The following is a 22,653-nucleotide window of genomic DNA, read 5'->3' on the forward strand; positions in this document are numbered from 1 at the left end:
ATATTTGATTTAAGTTATAAAGTTCTTCTTAAATTAAAGAATAATAATAATCTTTTAACTGGCTTCAGTATGTATCCGCAATTAATATATCCGATGCGTTTTTGTTATTAATGTTTGCACCAAATCAAAACCTCTGATTTAAAATGTATACATTTTAGTGAAGACGACATTAATTAAAACAAATGATATTATTTTAATATAACGTAATAAAATCCGCATTCTTGTTAATAAGGTTTTTAGAAACCAGTTATATACACATACAGTGAAAAATATATGAGAATATTTCAAAAAATTAACTAGAATAAATAAACTTATTTATTTTGATGTTTACTTTCTTCGTGATGTCACTTCTAGATTACTACAATATTGACTTATACATCACTGTATTATAATGAGTAAATATCTTCACAGATTTCACAGACTCGATTTCTCTTTAGGCTCTTCTACATTTTCTTTATTTCCTTTTATTGATTGTTAAATCTCATTGAAAGTCTTTCCGTTTGTATCAGATAGACGAATAAGATGCCTACAACGTAAACAACGCCGAAAGACCAATACATCATGGCTGGACCGATGACGTGGGTGATGATTGGAAAAAATTTGGTTGAGAGAAATATACATATTCCAATCACAAATAGAGATAAAGTAAGGCCTAGGGCCCGCGCGGGTCCGTCGAATAGCTCTGGAACCAACACCCACAATAACGATCCAATTCCTGAAAATTGTATTTTATTTCTTAATATATATTATATAAGAACCAAGTGAGTTATGAAAATAAAGAAAAGGTATAATGGAATATCTTTTTAAAAAAAATCTCGGGATTTTGGTACTAAACACAAAATACGGAAACGTAGTTCTCTTACTAAAAATTAATTAACATCCACTAGTTTGGTTACTCTGTTTAAGTAGCAATACTTGTATTAGGAGACACTTCTCTTTTTTATCCATATTAAATTATATATTATCTATGCAGCTGCATGTGTAATAGTTGTTACATCAAATGTTAGTATAATAAAATTGAGTATAAATTTTAACACGTTTAATTGTTACCTATAATTGATAGATTTTGGTATCAAAAAATTTCAAAGAACTGTGAAAGTGAAAATTTTCACTAGATGGTGAAAATAATTTTGCTAATATGAGAGTAATACGAATAAATATATTGGCTTATGCTAATAAGACGATAAAGTATAAAGTCATAGTTACAATAATTAAAAAGTATATTACTAACTAGACAAAGGTCCAATCCTTGATCGTTGTATATAATGATCAATGAATCAAATAATTGCTAAAACGTTAGATTTTTTTAATTTATATCACTTAAGTTACTAATGATGAATTAATTAATGGTTTATAAATATGGAAATATAATAAGCAAGTTACTGCACCTGCACTATAGCAGAAAATAAAAAATATTAAGGATATCATTGGCAGGAAGTTCAAGAATCCTGTGACTTCTTGTCGAGTTTCTTTTATTTTGAAAAAAGTGCCCAATGCAACCTGAAACATATATTCTTGTTAATTATTAAACGAAGGGGAGCCCTTTACTTTAGTGGGTGTAGTGTAATAAATACATACATACATACGCACATATATATATATTATATTTACACGTCAGGTCGGCATTGTAATAAAATATCTTTGAATATACTAATTGTATCTGACTGATTTTAATAACATTCAAAAATTTCTTTTTGATAAAGGAAACATTCAATTATTGATTCGAGCTAGTTTTTATTTAGTCAAAATGATTGAATCCAAAAAAAAAAAATAACAAAATCGATACAATTTAAAATTATACTCCAGAAAAGGAAAAATGCAACCGATTCGCGAAAATAATTCGTAATGTTTATTCACTTAATGTAGCGTATGGGTAAGAATAACATAAAGCTAGTTTAAGCATTTACAAACAGGAAATTTTGATGACAATATGCACCTAGCTCTGGTGGCACAGGAACGATCATAACAGATGCCATTTTGAAAAAGTTAAATCGATGTATAAGAATGTTTATAAGATACCACAAGGTCGCCCAGACAGCAATGAAGAATTATGAGACACGGAGCTTCATTTCGAAATCGAATTAGAAATAACGAGATCCGCAGAAGAACAAAGGTCACATACGAAACTCGAAGAATTGTTACGGAAGTGCCAACGACGGCTGTTGGGTCCGAAAAAATATTGAGTGGCAACCACGAGCCGGTATAGTAGGTACAGGGGGTACAATATATAAGGTAAATCGACGATATAATCAAGGTCGGGGGAAATCGCTGGATACGAGCAGTACCAGACTGTTCATTGTGGCGATCTTTGGGGGAGATCTATGCCTTGCAGATGATGATGGATGAAATCAACACGTTGGTAAATACGACGTACCTGAAGAATTGAAAACTTACCATAACACTCTTTCGACCCATTTGAAACCGGATGGGTACACAAAATATCTCAACGTATGGGTATCACACGAGCTCACTGAAAGATACCTACGTGCATATTATAAATACGTCTATATTAAACTCAAACATCATGGCAACGACTACCTCCCCGGCGGCTTCGAAATCAATTCAGCCTTCGAATTTGAATTAGAATGAGCAAGAGCAATGTAACGGTAACAGGTGTTGCGCTGTCATTGATATAAAGGATTATTCATGTGAACTCTATAAACATAATTATGAAAGTAAATATAACCAAAGTACATCTTACCAGTCCAACGAATACACCGCCAAGCGAATATAAAATCAAAATATTCCTTCCCTTTATACGATCGTTTATGAGCGCTAAACACACAGCAGCTAGAACCTGCACCAAACTCAACACTACCGATGCTACCTCTGGCATTACATTTGTCTTCGTTGACTCCAAAATGGTTTGTAAGTAATATGACATCGTGTTAAAACCCACAAATTGGGATATCACGCACAGAGCTATCGCTAACCCCAGAGACTTTTGCACTGTTCGATTCTTCAATAAATCCATTTTTATAATGTCATTTCCAGTGTTTTTTTAGCCGCATACATATCTAGTTCTTCCTTGGCCAGTTGTTCCGAACCGCGTAGGTATATCAACACATCCATTGCTTCATTGGTTCTACCTAGAAATAACAAAAAAAAAATCAAAAAGTTGTGTTCTACAGTGCAGGTGCCGGACCCTTCGCGTACTAGGTTGGGTACGGTGCAGGTTAACGATCGGCCTAGCCTGATTTAGAACCACACTTGAGGCTAGTTTGTCATAAATTGAAGTGAGTAAATTGTTCTTTGACTAGCATTTTGTAATTCAAAATCATTGCATTTCAAATACCACTTTATCTTTTTTCTTAAATACTACGTTTATTTATTTATTTCTTTTCCTTTTTTCCAATTTTGTAAAGGCAGACTTAATACTTTAAGACATTCTATACTAGTGGACCGAGAAAACATCATACATTTATTAATGTAATTTTAAACATAAACCTTTTTAATCTTTAATCAAGTTTTGTGTGATCTGACATATTCGATAGATTTTTAGACCAATGCAATACTGCGTCAATTTATATTTTTGCTTCTTAGTTTTATTCCGCCTAAACTAAATATAAAATTAAAACGTGTCGTGACTGTGAATTAATTAACAATTTTAATACTTATAAATATTTACGAACGCATTTCAAATTATTACCGATGTAGTTAATATTTTTCAAACCCTATTGTATCACGCAGTGTTTAATTATCGTCAATGTTTTGAATCTTCGCCAAATTTATATATTTTTTGGATTATTTGATAACATAAATAAAAAAAATATATATTACCTTTTGAATATAAAAAGTAAGGGCTATCGGGTAAAAATAAGAGAGGTACAGTGAAACACGAGTAAATTAATTGCAGCAAAGACGATATTGAAAGTACGAAAAGAAACAAATGGTCCTATGGACAACGTCATAGCTACACCGAACGATGCTAAAATCTGTAGCACAGTTCCCAGAGCACCGCGAACTTCTTTACAAAGTACATAATAAAGTACATAATAAACAAATTATCTCTAATAAAAATAGTTATCATTAGACTTGTATCGTAAAAAATAGTGGTCTTGTCAAAAAGAAAGTACATTTTATCCGCTACCAAGCTCACTACAGATAGATGTCAAATATATTTTCAACCTTTTACATGCCGATTTTGTCACGTTGACTTTAATTAAATACACTTTATCTTACACATAACCCATGTTAAAAAAAAGTGTTATAATGTAAAAAAGTACAATGAGTGATCTTATTATTTATGACAATTTCTTATAAACCTTTATAGTTTGGAAACCTAAGACGAACAAGTAGCTGAAAGTCGATATTTACATTGTACTAAAATACAAATACATACCCTCATTGACTAACATACACATAAAGACATTCATTTAATCAAGAATATTAATATTAAATACATAAAAATACATATTTATAAATGCATATAAATATAGAAATGTTATAATTTTACCTAACAAATGTAGAAAAGTAGAACAATAAATAAGAGCATGAAAATATAATATCAACTTGGATAAGTTCGCACTTGACTGAGAGAGAAAAAAAATAACTTAACAAATAAATGAAAAACCAATAAAGAAAATACTTTTACTGTTTTATAAAAATATCCTTCTATAACTTGATCTTATTAAGGTAGCTTTTAAACACTGCCGCTATGAACCAGTGTTATTCAAAATCAATGTGAGAGAGGACGATATTGAAAAAGGACTAGCTACAATTTAGATAGTAATAACAATAATGAAGTAATATCGAAAAACACTTACATCAGCAATTTCGGCCACATAGACAGAAATAACGGTGAACAGAAAAAAATCCGCAATACCAATAACTGCTCGCCCAAGGATCAACACGTAAAGTTAGTAATAAACAATGTTAGGCGTAATCTATATAGATTAAAAAGGGTTTACTTATGTAAATATAGAATAGTGAAGCCACAATAAAGTATTTTAATAGTTTTTTTTTAAGGATATAAAAAATAGCAAAGGGTCATTTTTAACATACTTTTGTTAAATTTCAAACGTAAATTAATACGGAAAGCAGGGAAGAACGAAGAATATAGAAAAAAAAGACAAGAACAAGATCTAAAATTAATTTATAATTAAATCGAAATAAAAAAAACAGAGATAATAAAAATTGATGGAGCGACTTACAAGTAACGATGTCATTCTTTAGTTACAAGGAACAAACATTTCCTTATTAATAAAATATGAAAGGAAAATAAATAGGAAAGTAAAATAAAATAAATTCGTTGAATTTGAAAAAAAAATTAAAGTACCAAAAAATTCTTCACCTATTCATTAGCGCACAAAAAATACATATTTTCAGAAGTTTAAAGATTTTAATTCCTAAAGATATTTCTCTAAACTTAATATCCAAATAAAAATTGGAATATTAAAAATGTTAACTTAAATACACATTATATAGTCTTCACTTGCCTTTACTATCTCGTAAAGATAGCGAGTAATTGTATATTGAAAGATAAATGAAAATAAATAGATTTAATAACAACGGTGTATTACTTCTCCTCTACGTTTGTATTCAATACTGTTTTTCACAATTAAAACAATTTAAAAACTTTGCGACGCTCTGTGATGAAAACTGATAAATGACAAGAATTAGTATATCTGTCGTAATTTTCAAAGAAGAAGAAATTTTACTTTTTCTTTATTCTGAACAAAAAATTAATAGTTTTTTAGCTACTTAATAAATACTGCTGAATTTATCGGCCCTAATATCTCACACAACTACAAATAATTATCAAAACGTGGTACTTAAGTCTGAAATGTGCATATGAAACCTTTGTAGAAATACACGTAATAAGGTAAAAACATACAGCAACAAATCTCAAGCAATCCAACTCGGATGGGCGTTCGGGAAGTCCTGAAACATTCTCGTCAAAAATACCGCAATACTGTAAGACGTACGACATTGAATGGCTGCGTACCATAGGCATTATGAGAAGGCTCAAGGTCACTCAAACAGTAATAGAGAGGGTTTTACTCAAAGCTTCGCTGTGAGATGGATTTAGAAATTATGATTTTACAATTCATATATTAGTGATATTGACATATTCTCTTGCTCTCTCGTATCTTTTAAAAGACAATTTCGTTCGAAATAATTGACTACACAAATTTAACTGACAATTTAAACATAATTTGAACGTGACGGCTTGCTGTGACTCGTAATTATTGCGGTGTGATATAAGTAATATAATATGCTATTTAGTAATGTTTTTATTTGTTTTGTCATTGTTTGACTATAAATCATTAAATGTTCTTAGTGAGATAGCTATAAGGTAACAATTGTAACTAATTTTATATTTCTAAGTTTATACTATCTTACTGCCTTTTGTTACTGTTTATCTTCAATAAAATAAATATTCGCAAAAAAACCAAAGCCATCAACGTAACTCGAAGAATTGCTCGTCTGAATCGGGTAGACGCGGCGTGGTTAAACCCCACCAGGTGACCAGAAGACATAATCGAAGTCGCCGGAACCGCTGGATGGGGCAGCGCAAGAGTGGTCATTGTGGCGGTCTTTCAGGGAGACATATGCTTCGTAGTGTGCGTCAAGCGGCCAATATGCATTAATGAAGAAATATAGTTTTTAGCATATTCGAAAGTACGAAAATTTCTTCAAAAAATATTTTAAAATGTTAAAAATAATGTAAAAATTTCCTAAAATTTTAAAAATATTTTTTGTACATAATCACAAAATATCATACAAAAGTAAAAGAACCTATAAACCCTTATTTTTCAAAAATATAAAGAGCGTTAAACAAGCCGAAAAACGAACGGTTTCTTTTGTGATTTGACACCAATTACAAAAACTCGGATTTACCGAACGAAATGCTGTAAAAATTACGGTCGTTACTCTTTGCCTTTGATGTAGGGACTACAATCATATTTATATATGAAAGGTCTTGGTAGGTATTGTATATAGGTAGTACTTAGTAGGTATTATATATAAGAGGTCAATTTAATTTCTCTATTTATCGCGGTAGAAGTCTTAAAATCATTGGAACGTGAAAAAGCTACGTCTCTTACAATAATATTAAAAATACCCAATTTTTTAAAAGATGTGTTGTAATTGTACAGCGAAAATCACATATGTTTAAATTAATTTGTTTTTGTCATGTATGTAATAAGATGATCGTCGTTTCAGTTCATAAACGCCCACTTCAAGGTTTAGACCTCTCCCAAAGATATCTTTGGAAAGATACACCATAATCGCCACATGCAAAAATGTGAATTATATAAGATTGGTCCCTGTAAATCGAACCCGCTACCTTTTACCGATGGGCTTTACCGAATTTGGCCATATATATATGGTTCGATTTATATATATATATATATATATATATATATATATATATATATATATATATATATATATGTGTGTGTGTGTGTATATATATGGTGAAAGAACATGCGCGCACTCAAGTAGTTATCTTATTGGTGTACATTGGTTTCTCTTTCTCTACACTCAATCCACTTAATCCAAACACGGATTGTTTGGGCATAATATAGCACTTCCAAAATGCATTGTTTATGCTACCCTTGATACTAACATTGGTTTGATAATCTAAATATGTTTTACTTTGCTTCGGTACGTATAAAATAGGTCTATCGCAGTATATATACTGCAATCACAGGGAAAAATGCGATTCGATTAAACCGTTATCTGTTATAGTCGAGTTGAACTGCAAATGTAACAGGCAAAAGGCGTAAAACTGCAATTGTGCCTGGGCATTGCATTCTTCAATTTTTTTATAGATATTTATGACCATATGTTTGATATATTATAATTTATAAATAAAATGTACAACACAATTATAATAATTAAATATTACCATTTTCATCCTACATTCGTGTATATTTCTTAATCATGAGCCAAATTTTTATATATTATTTAGTTTTGCTGGAACTGAGCAACTCTTTATTTTTTAATATATTTTCGTTAAAGTAAGATAAAGATCTAATAGAAAAAAACCTATCTGGTAAAACAGTAAAAACCTCATTGTTTTTCCCCTACAAACGATACAGTAAATTAGTACTGCTGTACCTGTCAAAGATTTTATTTTTTTTTATTATCTCTTCATTGAATTAATTTAATTTATCCAGGAAAATGCCTCTATTACTAAAGTCTTACTGTCTGAAACTGAAAACTTGCAGCCAGAGCATGGAACCAAACTGAAGAGTCCGCCGATTAGGTTAATCAGCCTTGGATACGTGCAGAACGATGTCCTTATAGACTATCTGCCTTCCAGCTCCGGATGAAAATATAATTGTAGAAAAGTTTAGGTACTACGACCTTCACTAGTTTAGCTTATAAAGTTTCATTTCGTTACAGTTCTAGTACGTGCAAGTCTGACACAACCTATTCTAGCACGAAAATACCAATTACATGTATAGGATATCGTTAGAGCTGTGTTTACAGAAAGGGGTATGACGACAACACACTTCGAATTCAATACAGTTTCGTATGATATTCTTACATTCGACTAACTGCGTAACAACTTTTTTTCACAACGAGATAACTTACTTATATTCATCCATTCTTCGTGATTACTTTTTAATAATCTGGGATTCAAAATATGTGTCTACTCTAGAATAATAAGTCTTCAACTATTACGGTTTTACAACTCAGACTACCCGACAAAAATATAAAAACAATTTTCCTTCACAAAACTAATAAGAACTACGATATAATATTTACAAATATATATAACATAGCACGCTCTTACCTATTTTTAAACTCTAGAAGCACTCTGACTTATTTTGAGTACATTAATATTACCTTACGAAGCTTATCAAATTCAATTATAAAATTTGGGTTAACTCTTCAAAGAATTAGAAACAGCGGTGTCTGAGTGATGGGTTAAGACTCGATTAATAACATTAAATTAATTAACGTTATAAAATCAAAGTAATTGATTAAAAAAATATTATTTAATATAATTTCCACATTAAAATCAATGTTTAACGGTTGTTTAGACAGAATCGGATAAAGAAGGGAGAAAGATGTTTAAATTCATTAACTCTGAAACAGTTTATATGAACATTACAAAATTGAGTCATGAAAACGATTCTCTTAACATCATCTGTGTGTCCCATCTATTACATTTAAATTAAAAAGTTTAATCTGCGGGGATCTTTATTATCTAGGTAGTATATTTCAAATTACAAAATTTAGATGGTTTGAATCACTTAGTCATAACTTGATTGTCACAAACGGTTGTAATATTCAAGTTGACCGCTCCGCTGCTAATTGCTTTGAGTTTCAAAGTTCTACTCAAATTAAAGGATAACAAGCCTTTAATTGTCTTAAGTTTGGATTCGCAATGAATCTTGCCGAGGCCCTTTTTGCTATTAATGTTTATGTCAAATTCAAAACTTTTCTCTATTATTTATATGATTTTAATGAAAACCAATTAATACTTCGAATATTGTTATAATACAACATATTAAACACATGTCAAAATAATTTTAGTTACAAACATACATGTCGTCTATCGCAAGAATACTTTAAAAAACGTATTAGATACGCATAAATATACGGATCTTTGTAATACCATTTTAGAACGGTAAAGCGTCGCAGAAACCGTGAATTGATTGTACAGGTGCTAGGTTCAGCGCAATTCATTTATAGGGCCGAATACAATGCTAGGAATTGATGACCAGTTTAAAACATTAAATAGTTTCCTCGTTTTGAGCTCTACCTTCAGCGATCAGTCTTTTTTCCCAACTTAACAAATTTTAAATAATCCTGCCACTGTTTAGAAAGGTCGTTGCAGAAATGAAATTATGTTTCCTGATCAAGATCCCCTTCAGCAGTTTATAGACAGATTTCGCTGTTATTTCGAGACGTATCTCTCACGTCTAGCCTCATTTCATACAAATTCTGTATGAATTTATTCTTAGTTAGTTCTTTGACCAGGTCATGGAACTTTTTCACCTTATTTGTGTTGAGTCAATTACGGAATTTATGTACGCATAACAAAATAAAAGCATAAATTTTAAATTTCTTTTAGTTTGATAAGTAAACACGAATTATGTAGTCTCGATTTTTACAGTATAGGTTAACATTATTAGAAATAGAATTCACACACACACAATTAACACACAAAGTGAAAAACATATTTAAAATAAAAAGTTTCTATCCTCAAAGTAATAGGGGATACGCGTGCTCCAAAAACGTTTCTATTTCTATATATATATATTATATATATATTATATAATATATATATATATATATGTGTGTGTATATATATATTATTTATAAATATATGTATACTCTCTTTATTACTAAACAGTTTGTGTATATTTGACTTATCTATCTCAGTATCTTATTCTGTTTCTACGTTATATCTCATTCTACTGTACGATTATCAAATGTAATATACTAAGATTCCCTTCCGGGTTACAAACGCACCCTACGTGTTGCCCTTACATTTAAATTTATATAAATACTTAGGAAACCTAGGCATTATACTACTGCCTTTTCAAAACCCCATAATCCCCTGCACGTATTTCCTGACCCTTCAATAACGAGATAAATCTCGCTTGTAAATGATAACAGGTGCGAAACTGCGGTCGCTGAAACCAAAGTAATTGCTGCAATTGCAATGAAATAGTTTTTATCACAGGCGTTCCATTTAACTAATCGTTCTCTTACTAAACACTTAATCTTCTCCATGTTCAGCAACGAGCCAGAAACAAGCATATTAAAGAAAGCCTATCGAGATGCGGTACAGGAGGAAGATGTAGTGAATTCAGAGAACTACATTTTACACCAACGAGTTCTACGCGGGCACAAAATTAAATACAGACTTTCTACCAGTCTTACGCCGAGTTTTGGCATTTTAGGCATTTATTTTTACATAGAAAGCATGAACAGGTCATGTTGGCTGGAAAATTCAAAAGCAAACGTCCGAGAGGATGTAGTACTATCAATAGTAGGTAAAGGTAGTGCAGTGCACAATAAAAATGAAGTTAAGTGATTAGAGGAAAAGGAGGTTTGTTTTTCAATTTTTTAGCAATAAACATAATGTATTCAGGCTTCATTTATGATGAAAAATTTGCTATTGACTGTTCTAAGATTGTAATTATACTATTTTCGCATGTAACGCGTACTAGTCTAATTTCTTAGTTATATCTATGAAATCTTAACCTACTAAGTACACAAGTACATCATTTCTATGTTTTATTATTATTAAATAACCTTATTAAGTACTTCACAAAAATTTATGACGGCATTTTAAAAAACAAACACTAAGAATAAATTAACTTAATTATTATATTTTGAAATTAGCTTTTTCTACAATGTCACTTTCTAGATTACTACAATTTTGACTATACTATATACATCACTGTATAATCATGAATAAATTTCTTCACATAATTCACAGACTCGACTTCTCTTTAGTCTCTTCTACATTTTCTTTATTTCCTTTTATTGATTGTTGTATCTCATTGAAAGTTTTTCCATTTGTCTCGGGTAGACAAAAGAATACGAATAATATGCCTAAAATGCAAACCACGCCGAAAGACCAATACGTCATGGCTGGACCGATGGCGTGGGTGATGATTGTAAAAAATTTGGTTGAGAGAAATATACAAATTCCAATCACAATCAGAGATACAGTGAGGCCTAGTGCTCGCGCAGGTCCGTCAAATAGCTCTGGAACCAGCACCCAAAATAACGATCCAATTCCTGAAAATACAACATACATTAAATAGACATTGGGATCCATATTTTGATTAAGGTAAAAGTTTTTGCTTGTCATAGATATTTCTAATATTTGTATTTAAAAATATTTGGGGTCGGTGATTTTTAAATAAAATAGTCTATTTTCATAACTGAGTGGATAATAAAATCCTTTTATTTGTTAGCTATTTATTTCGACAAGAAGTTATGTATGGCGCGGCTTATGTCTTGAGTTAGATGAAGTCTGCGCTTATACCTGAATATTACGTCTTCAATCTTGCTCAAAGCACTAATCAAGATAGTAATAATATTGTTAACGAGGAACGAGAATCTTGACTCTAATTTGAGACAGTTAGTCGTCTTTCTGGTTGAGTAGGTTCCCGTAGTTCAGGGTTACTGCATTCTCACACTCCACGGACTACGTAAAACCAATTCCTATTCTTGTCTGTCACTATTTATAAATTTTGCAAATTTTGTATATAATTTTTACTAAATAGCATTTTGGAAATTGCAATTGAAAGAGATGGATCACTTAATTTTCTTGATCGAATGAAACGGTTAACTAAAAATACGAAAACAGTTACATTGATTAATTAACCTATTTATTCGTAAGTTATTGAAGCCGCTTCCATGATTTCCCAAAAAAATAACTTTAAGTAAATTTGCTTTCGACTATTCGAACTTAGTCCGTCGTCTAGAATAATCTAGTAGTTTCAGCCCATAGACGCCCACTGTAAGGCATAGACCTCCCCCAAAGATATCTATGCAGAAAATATACCATTATCGCCTCGCTTAGCAAGCAGGTTTGACCTCGTTTGATCCTCTAGAACATGGATGCACACACCGCGATAGCAAAAATAATACTCTCGTATAAACGTATAAACAAACTTTTTCAATACTAAATATTAATAAAACAAAAAATCGAAACCGCCTTGCAAATGAAAGTTTGGAAGCAGTTTTACGTGTTGCTACAAGTTAATTTTGAGCCAAAAGATTGTAAACACTTTGCAGTGCCATGCTTCAAATTAATAAATTCTTTTTCAATTTTAATAAATTATTATCAATTATTTATTGTCTTTAACTACCTACCTATACTTCTGGCGGCCGGCCCGCTATCAGTTCATGATTTGCTCGAGTGGCCCCTAGTCTTAATAAGTCTGTGCAACCATGCTCTAGAAACTTGTTTGTGATCTTATATAATTAATGCACAAAGTATAAAATATGTAAGGGTGTATACCGGGAACCGAACCCGCGATCGATTGCAAGCCTCTGTCCTCTGCCGTTGAGCTATAATAGCTCAAATTTGCTTTGATCTATTCGATCGTTGATGATGAACACACTATTAAGTAAAACTTAATCACTAAAGCTATTACTTAATAAATGTAAAACTAATCACGGTTAATCATTAGAACAAAGAGGAGTTACTGCACCTGCACTATAGCAGAAAATTACAAATATCAAAGATATAATTGGCAGGTAATTCAAGAATCCCGTAACTTCTTGCCTGGTGTCCTTTATTTTGAAAAAAGCGCCCAATGCAACCTGAAAATTTTTTTCTCTGTTTAGAGGCGAAATTAAAAGGTTTTCTAAAAATAAAAGTAGGCTGGTGTGTTAATGTGATACAAAATAATACAACATATTATTAGTATTAGTAATAAACATTGGGTAGAATATAATAAATACATACATATTACATTTGTATTAAACATTTATATATCTTTACATACAGTATTGTTGAAAATAGGTGAATAAGCTGTAATGGGATAAATTTATAGCTCATTTATATACACCCTAATCAAAAATTAATGTTTCAGTTATAGGTTGTCTACAGACAGTCCACAGTAAATCTATGTGGATGTGGTGGATGTCCCACGCTACGCTTGCCAGTTCGTGGTCTCCACTCAAAAGCCTAAAAACCCCAGCGGTTATCTGTTCTACGTGTTATGTTTCCTGCCCACTGACATTTCTACAAGTCACTAGGCTATGTCGATATCTTTAGTTCGTCTAGGGATTTCCTCTTGCCTGATTCTATGTCGTACAGTTAGTCAATTTAGTACAAACTGACAAACCACGTTTCAGTGCCGTAAATCATCACTGGTAACACAAATATAAATAAATAAAAATAAACATAACTTAAGTATTGATACAAGTAAATATAGTTTATCTTACCAGTCCGACGAATACACCGCCAAGCGAATATATCAAAATATTCCTTCTCTTAATACGATCATTTATGAGTGCTGAACACATAGCAGCTAAAACCTGCACCAAACTCAACACTACCGATGCTATCTCCGGCATTACATTTGTTTTTGTGGACTCTAAAATAGTTTGTAAGTAATATGTCACCGCATTGAAACCCACAAATTGGGATATCACGCACAGAGCTATTGTTAACCCCAGAGACTTTTGCACTGTTCGATTCTTCAATAAATCCATTTTCCTAACATCTTTTCCGTTATTTTTTGCAGCCGCATACATTTCTAGTTCTTCTTTGGCCAGCTGTTCCGAACCGCGTAGATTTATCAACACGTCCATGGCTTCGTTGATTCTTCCTAAAAATAACAAAAAAAATGCTGTATTTCACTGAGCTGGAACCGGGTCAATCGCTCTGTAGGGGGTCAGGTACGGGGCTGTCGAGCCATGTAACAGGCGTAAGAAGGGTTCCTCGGAATTTATTTTCATTTATCTTCACCGAACAAAACTCCTCTACTTATCCATTAAAAACTTGACAGTATTTAAAAAATGACTGTATTCGATTTTGGATCCAGACTTTGGCCTATTTTGTCACGCATTGAAGAGAGCAAGCTATACTATTAAATTATTAAATCATAATTTTGCGAGTTAAACCTTGTTATTGTAAAAATAATTAGTAATTATCAAAATATTAGATTTAATAATGTAATATTAAACAAAAGCATCATTTAACCACTGAAACTCAAGTTCCCCTGGAAGTTGGTTTAATTTAATTTTGTTTGATGTTTTGACGCTACACTATGTAGTTGTAAAAGCTTTAAAAAATAAATCCCATCCAAAAATTCATGGTTACAGAAAAAATTACTAACCTTGTGATATTATACGATTCTGCTATATATTATATAGCAAGCATAGAATCGTTTTTTTTATTATTCGAATTATTATTTATTACATAGAATTATTGTTTATTATGCAGAAAACATACTTTATAATGCGAGAGGTTATTGGTCTGGCGCATTTTAATACAAAAAATAAATTTATGTAACATATTTCAGAGTGATCACCTATATGGTGATTAGAAATAAGTGTAAAACGTTTGAAAGGATTCACCATTTTTCACCTATTTACAACCTTAGCACCTCTTAAAAATCATCCTATAAATTATTTTTGTCGTTCTTGTTCTGACAAAATAAATAAAACTTTAATTAATCAACAATTATAATAAATTATAACACATGAGTGCATATTTTATCGGGGAGTCTTTAAGTCTTATGATTAAACATAACACTTCCAACGTTCCAAATTATCGAAGTCAAATTTCTTTTTTTTTTTTCAATTATTTGATAGACGTAATCCGAACACTATGTAAAACGAGGAAGTTAATATTAATTATTAAAAAAAAAATGTATTACCTTTTGAATATAAGAAATAAGGGCTATCAGGTAAGAACAGCACTGGAACAGACACTAGTAAATTAATTGCAGCAAAGACTACATTGAAAGTTCGATAGGAAACAAAGGGTCCTATCGACATCGTCATCGCTAGACCAATAGATGATAGGATCTGTAGTAGAGTGCCTAAAGCACCACGAACTTCTTTCTGTAAAAGAAATGAAGTGAAATAAAATTCCAGAAGTCAATTAAAAGAACAAGTCAAAGAACAAGGCGTCTATGGATTGAAAAGAATAACGACATATACATTAAAGTCTGAAAATGTTTTGTAATGATACCTATCAAATAAAACTATAACACAGAAACTGAGGCAAAAAAATTAAACAAAACTTAGTGAAAAATCTAAAATAATTTCCTCATATTATGGATTCTTAGATAATATATCAAGCTTTTTATTTCGCAAATAAAATTGCAGTTTTGCTTTTTAACAAATTATTTATACAGGTTTAGGAAAGAGAGAGTATTTGTTTTAACAGTAAATAAAGTTACAAAACTGGTTTTACATTTATAGAATAACAGCTGACTTAGTTGTTTAAAAAAAAAACTATAATTTAAAGTGAATCATCATGGTTATAAGTCAATCAAATAACAATTAGAATAAAAGAATCAAGAATATAAAAAAGCATTGAAGTTCGTCATTAAATAGATTATTTACGAAACAAGACTTTAATTTGTGTTAATGTTGTATCGCTTACTGTGTTATTACTTAACTGAATTGCTGATTGTAAACATTTGATTTGACGTCCATAACCACAAAGTAAATAGCCTTGTAATAATAAAAGATAAAACGAGCATAAACGCAGAATAGTGAATTTTCCATAATTCTCCATTATTTAAGACCTTAAAATACACATGTTCTATTATAAACATAACGTAACGTAAAATGTAACCCGCTTCTTACTGATCCTATTTGAAATACATAGAGGAGACCTAGGTTTAGCAGCGGACGTCTTACGGTTGATGATGAAATAATTATATTAAAAAACACTTACGTCAGCAATTTCGGCCGCATAGGCAGGAATAATGGTTAAGAGAAAATAGTCCGCAACGCCTATAACCGCCCGTCCAAAAATTAAGACCCAAATGTCCTTTGCGAAGATGAACAATATACCAATTATTATCTTCGGGATGCAGGCGAGTAGCACACAGTATTTTCTTCCTATCTGGTCTATTAGCATGCCAAGTAGTGTCAGTGCTGGGGAAGTGGATAAAAGTTATCACTATTAAAAATTATAAATTGCACAGGTCGATTTGCTGTCAATTAATTTATGGTACACTTTATTAATAATGTCAAAGATAACAAATAATTTAATGATAATACAGTACGAAAAAGCATTTAAGAAGAGGACTCTCTGAAAAATTGTAAATAACATGATACAGATATTTCAAAAATACAGTACGTTGACATATTAGTTATGATGCAAATGAATTTAAATTTAAACCGATGATGGTAAAAACTTTTGCGATGTAAGAAGTCCTTATAATTATTTGGCAAATACCTAAACAGCTCTTTTTCACAAGCTTCTCAATAAGACAGTTTTTTTTTTCAGAAAGAATTTACTTTCACATGCATATTACCAGAACTATACGTTGATGCAAATAATTTTCTGTAATTTTTGTTAATGTATGGGGTTCATAAACGCTCAATTTTTCCAAGCCCGCTTCGATTTTTTTCTTGGTCACGGCGATGCTGAATAAAGTACATTTTATGCTCTTTTTTATCTCTATTTTTGAAACGAACTAATACAATTAGATTAACTTAAGACGCAATTCAAAAGGTTGTTTATTAAGCGTTAAACACATATGCTGACCTTGAACTGATAAAAACTGGAGAAAAATCTCAAAATATTTTGCAATTCAACCATGTGAATAAACTGTGATTAACAATCTAACTACCAATTATTACAACTAACAATTATAGTTTCATCAGTGTTAATATTTTTTTGTTTACCCGATTAGCTAATCAACTTACTACATGTGGCACCCAAAGCTCCCGCCGAAACGATCCACGATCCCTCTTCTTCAGAAACCGGACGATGTAATGGCGTCAGAGTGGAATTTCTAAGTTTTACCAGCATTGGGGATGGCCATGCCAAACTCATGCCAGTAGTAAGTATACTTAAGTTAACTGTAATAGAAAAAATAACACATGTATATACACTTGGAACAACTTTGACCTAATTGGTAAGTAAAATATATATTGTTTATAATTATTTTTGGAAATTATTTTTTAATTCTAATGAATAATACAATGTTATTATTACCAAAAAATAAGTTAAAGGTAAGACAAAAATCAACATTAGTGAACAAAACGTTTAAAAAAATAACAATAAATTTTATTTAACGTATTTTTTATTGATGTTTATTATTAATGCAATATCATTAATAAAAAATAATGTAATATATTACCTATTAAAACAATCGCATATTGTCGAAAAAGTCGAGACCGAAATATCCACAGCATTGTAACAATTCTTCGCTTTGAATTAAAATTCTAACCTTAAACACAACTTTTTTTATAACTGTTCATAAGTCTTAATTCAATTGGCGAGTTTAAATAATTAACACCTAAGTAAACATCATTATAAATACAAATATTATCTGTAGGTTATTAACAAATTTTATTTTATTTATAATAACACTTTTGAATAATGTTTTTTAATAACTTCGCCAATTGCATTCTCAGCTGTATCAATATAATGACACCGTTTCGTAGCAATGTTACTAGCAAACAAAGACAGAGAAACAATGATTTTTTGTTTAGTCGACGATTTACCTCGCGGAAACAATAACAATGCTAAGCGTAATCATTACAGATTAGAACGGTTTATAATTGTAAATATGGGCTAGTGAGGTGACAATGACAATATTTTTATAGCTTTTTCCTTTAAGAATAGAATAATTATAGCAATAGATACCCAAAAAATTAATATAATGGAAATATTAGGGGTACGAATTAATACAAGAATTTGCGTTTTACAGACAGTTGTGTCAAATATAAAATGTAAATTTGTATTGAAAGCAAATAATGGAATGGAAGTGGCCTGTATCGGGCGTCTCTCGGTAAAGTCAACAAGGTTACAAATGTACCTTGTAGGTGGACGTTCTACGCTGTTCAAACTTTTTCTAACCATTGCTAATACTCTCTAGGGGCCAATGCGAAAAAATATGGCTGATCTGAATTTTAACGTTTTCTGCTTAAAGAGACTAGGCAAACAATATAATTACTAGATCATAATAGAGCAGTATTTAGTTTTTAAAACAGATAGTATTAAAAAAATTTAATTTTTGTTTAGTTTTCTCAGTTAAGAAAACAAATTTTTGAGAGCTCAAATTTAGACGCTATTTCGTGTTTTAGAGAGCATCGGCACATCTTTAAATCAATTGAACAAAAAAACTATGTTCTTTATTTAACTAACTTAATTTTATACTCTGTATATACTACCATGCCAAACACCATTATAATGTTTATCACTCTAGCATATGAGTACGTTTCATTGACTAAGGAATTTCTTGTAGTTCATGGGCTAAACTAGAAATCAATAATGTTTGTACGTACTATACTTTGGCAGCCTACACATATATAAGTTGTATTAGTCACCACTATCAAAAAAGGAATCCCAGCTTATTTACTAATGTTAAAACATTACAAGCTTAGTTTTAGCAACAAAATATCTCCAATATTATTTAAGATATCATTCTACCAATCTTATCCGACAAACCACCTATTAAACGACATATCATATGGTTATATAATAAGTAACATTAATTCAACTGGATTTTTTACTATGATCGGCATAGATAACTCTAAGTAATTTTGTAAACCTAATTTTGGTCCGATACTATTAGGTACAGACCTCTTTTATTATAATTTGATGTAAATTTATGCAAGTTTTATAATACTTACTTAAAGTATTCGTGGGAGAATATGAATATATCTAGTTAAAGCGATCATACGAATTATGAAGTTTTAACATGTTTTTTTTTTTCATCAGCGACTAATGAAGTTGCTGCACCTTATTCACGAACTCTCATACCAATGAATGCACTGCCATCAAGCGGCTTTCGTGGAGACCTGGACTCGGTGGTGCTAGCTCACTGCATGCAGTTACATGCATTCAAGCAAGCTCCTTCTGTCACAAAGTATATACTCGTATATACGATGGACATATTTTTAATTTTTATTCTTGGCTATAAATACTACCCGTTTTGCCTGAAATAATATTATTATTATTCTCATTATACCTTTGTTACTATATATCAGGTAATTGTAGCTTATGTTATCTCCTTTTATCACTATGTTATTTCAAGTTAAGCTTACAAAATCCTAGTGTATAAACGATTTATACAAATATAAAACACTTGAAGAGCAAGAGTATTTACTGTTAATGTACCGATGTAGTTAATTTGTGCAGTTTTTCCTACGTATTTAGTGTAAAAACTCTGTCCATAGGAAGTAACGATTGTTTAAATTTTAAGTAATAAAATAGTTATTGTGTAGACTTGCGAGAGATCATAAACTAAAAAATTATAAACAAAAAATTAACAAAGATGAACCGCTTGTAAACTGAAATACGTAAATCATTTTTTGCTACATATTTCCATAAACAGCGTTAAGCTGTTAGACATATTGATTTTTATTTACTTTTATTTTATATCAATGTCCAATTATTTATTTACGTTATAATTTGTCTCCTTCTGTTAAAAATTGCGGAAGAACTAAATTGATAGAAATTAGATTCAAATTACGTTATATTATATTGAAGTTATAATTGTTTCACATGCGCTCTGATTTAATAAGAGTCCACAAGAAACGATGTACGTTATACAGAAGTAGAGAAATTTATTCCAAATCTCAATTACCACTTAAAAAACCCTCCACAATTTAAAAAGATTTTAACGAATTTTTATACAATAAACTTTCTATATTAAAGACATTGCATGTAATACAGGCCTTGAATAAGTTAACATCTAAAAATTCACATAAAAAAGACATTAATCGTATTTTAAAATTTACTTTTTCAGGAAAGGTAATTCCTTGGAATTTATGTTTTAAAAACTATATAATCGCGTGACCAACCAAATCCAACGCATGACAACTATATGACCGCCTTGAATGTCGCCTCGTCTTTAAATCAGCCTTTTCGGAAACATTTCTTTGTTCACCGGCAGCGGACTCATTGAATGTGTGACAAGTGACTCCAACTTGCTAAAACCATCTGTTATAATTGTAGCCAGCCAATTTCAGGGACATCGATGCCAAGAAATCGTTCGTCTTGTTTGCTTGGGGTGAGAAATTTTCATGTATAGATAACGGTAAATAATTTTTATTTTTGCTTTTGATCTGCAATGTTATAGAATACCTATAAATTACGAACATTATGTATAAAAAACAATATATATAAACGTATTTTAACTTTAATACTATGGTTATTCCACTTTTATCGTCACGTTGTGGTTTATGGAATAGTTAACAAGAAAAGATGTTTGTGCTGTTAGCCCTAAGTCTTTTATAGCTTTATCGGTTAAGATTACACGGAGCGGTAGGGTCCGTGAACTATACTAAAAAACTAAATCATTGTATTTCAGAGCCAGCAAATGATACTCCGACGGAGGTAGAATCGAGGCTTACCTGATCATGTCGATGTTAAGTGTAGTTAGTGTAGAGTACGGATTGGAGGGCAGCGTGGACCACGCGGCAATCTCAGGAAGATTACTAATCTTGAAAAATCTTTAAATGGTAAATGTATGTACATACACGTATTGATCCGGGTTTTTTTTCTTACAATATTTGTATTATGTTGTTATTATTGAAATTATTATTCTGTATAAAGTATACCATATGTTAATTGATAACAGCAGTGCAGGACTATTTCTAAAGTTTTTCAATGCCAGGATCTTATATAGACTTATCATGCTAAATCTCTCCCAGGACGTCGCCATTTTCTGCATATTTTAAGATCTGTGTGTTGTTAAATAATAATAAACGTCGATATATGTAAAAAGTATTACAATTCTATCTTTAAATTTATATACAAAAATTACTTTAATAGATATTAAAATACGTCAACAAGACGAGTTTTCAATAATAATTACAATAAATTTATATAAATTATTTAAATACTGTATTAGCATTAAAGCTCTGTAAACCGTGTATTTTTTTTTAATTATAAAGAACGTGTCATCCAAAATAAATTGTATCTTTTCTGATTTAACACCAATTACTAAATTCACTAAAAGAAATGCTATGAAGTTGAAGTTTATATGTAAGAGGCAGTCTGTACAGACTGTCTGGACTAACCAACTTATTATTCATGGACACGTGTAACTGTACAGAACGCCTGAGGATATAGTGGTGATATTTTCTAAACTACGAGAAAAATTGCTATTTTCAACCTAAGAAAGCTATCTAGATAAGTTTTGCTAGCTTTGGCATTGTAAAGAGGCCTGCCTGAACTTGCTATACGGGTTACGGGACCCAAACACAGTACCGATTCTCTACAACGCAATGAACCCGGCAACCGCATTGTGACTCTGATGAAAGCCAAGAAGTTACGTCCCTTATATAAATCTTAACATTTTTTTACACGTTTACTAAAACATAGGGTAAATTCTCCAAAATCTCGTATATTACATTTATAAAATAAATTTATTATAAATGAAAAACGCAATTTCCCATAAGGCAGCAAGTTCTGATACAATATTAGGAGAATAAGAAAGTAGGGCTTGTTAAAAAAATATATTTGAACGAATTTTTAAGTGCAAACCAAAGAAAACGTCCTTCATTTAACATTTATTTTTACTTAGAGATATCTTTGTTCGACATACATAAATGTTTTAGATTGTCCTGTTAAGATAAGTAGGTCTATGGATAATCTGTTTAAATATAACGTTGATAATCGTTACACCAACAACCTCAATTACAACTGGATGACATTTAATATAGTTTTAGTATAGCTTTATATTGCTATATATAGCCTTGTTAGTTACAGAGAAGAAATAAATTTAATAACAATTGTAATTTTTTACAGCCATTGTATGTCCACTGCCAAACCTTGCCAGGCCTTACTTTTAAATTTAATAGGAAGCGGTCTGCATCCATTGTCTTCCGACGACATTGTCAGGGTTATTCGTCCGCCCACCTTGTGGGTGCACGTCCCACACTGCACTCGCTGGTCGTTCCTCATATTAATATTTATAAATAAAAATATTACGAGTCTAAAAAGTTAAATGATTATTTATTAATATTGTTACACCATATTACATAACAAGCTTTCACGCCAGTTTTTAAATA

At 31.0% G+C, this 22,653-nt stretch overlaps 1 protein-coding gene and 1 pseudogene across 1 annotated transcript; both read right to left on the reverse strand.

Annotated features, from left to right (window-relative positions):
- Nucleotides 1–474: 474 nt before the first annotated feature.
- LOC137923604 (facilitated trehalose transporter Tret1-like) lies at nt 475–4,856 on the reverse strand (annotated as a pseudogene).
- Nucleotides 4,857–11,273: 6,417 nt separating this feature from the next.
- Nucleotides 11,274–18,103, reverse strand: LOC137923751 (facilitated trehalose transporter Tret1-like). Its single transcript, XM_068767016.1, has 7 exons — nt 17,769–18,103; nt 17,332–17,487; nt 16,352–16,554; nt 15,321–15,507; nt 13,882–14,267; nt 13,143–13,254; nt 11,274–11,718 (listed from the first exon to the last, which is right to left on the reverse strand). The coding sequence occupies exons 1-7, from the start codon at nt 17,821–17,823 to the stop codon at nt 11,408–11,410; spliced, it is 1,410 nt and encodes a 469-aa protein (XP_068623117.1). The 5' UTR covers nt 17,824–18,103; the 3' UTR covers nt 11,274–11,407.
- Nucleotides 18,104–22,653: the final 4,550 nt, after the last annotated feature.

The sequence above is a fragment of the Battus philenor genome, unplaced genomic scaffold (assembly GCF_028537555.1).
Source record: "Battus philenor isolate CCGP_79_NKW_IND1 unplaced genomic scaffold, ilBatPhil1.0.hap1 SCAF_22, whole genome shotgun sequence".
NCBI classification, from domain to species: Eukaryota; Metazoa; Arthropoda; class Insecta; order Lepidoptera; family Papilionidae; genus Battus; species Battus philenor.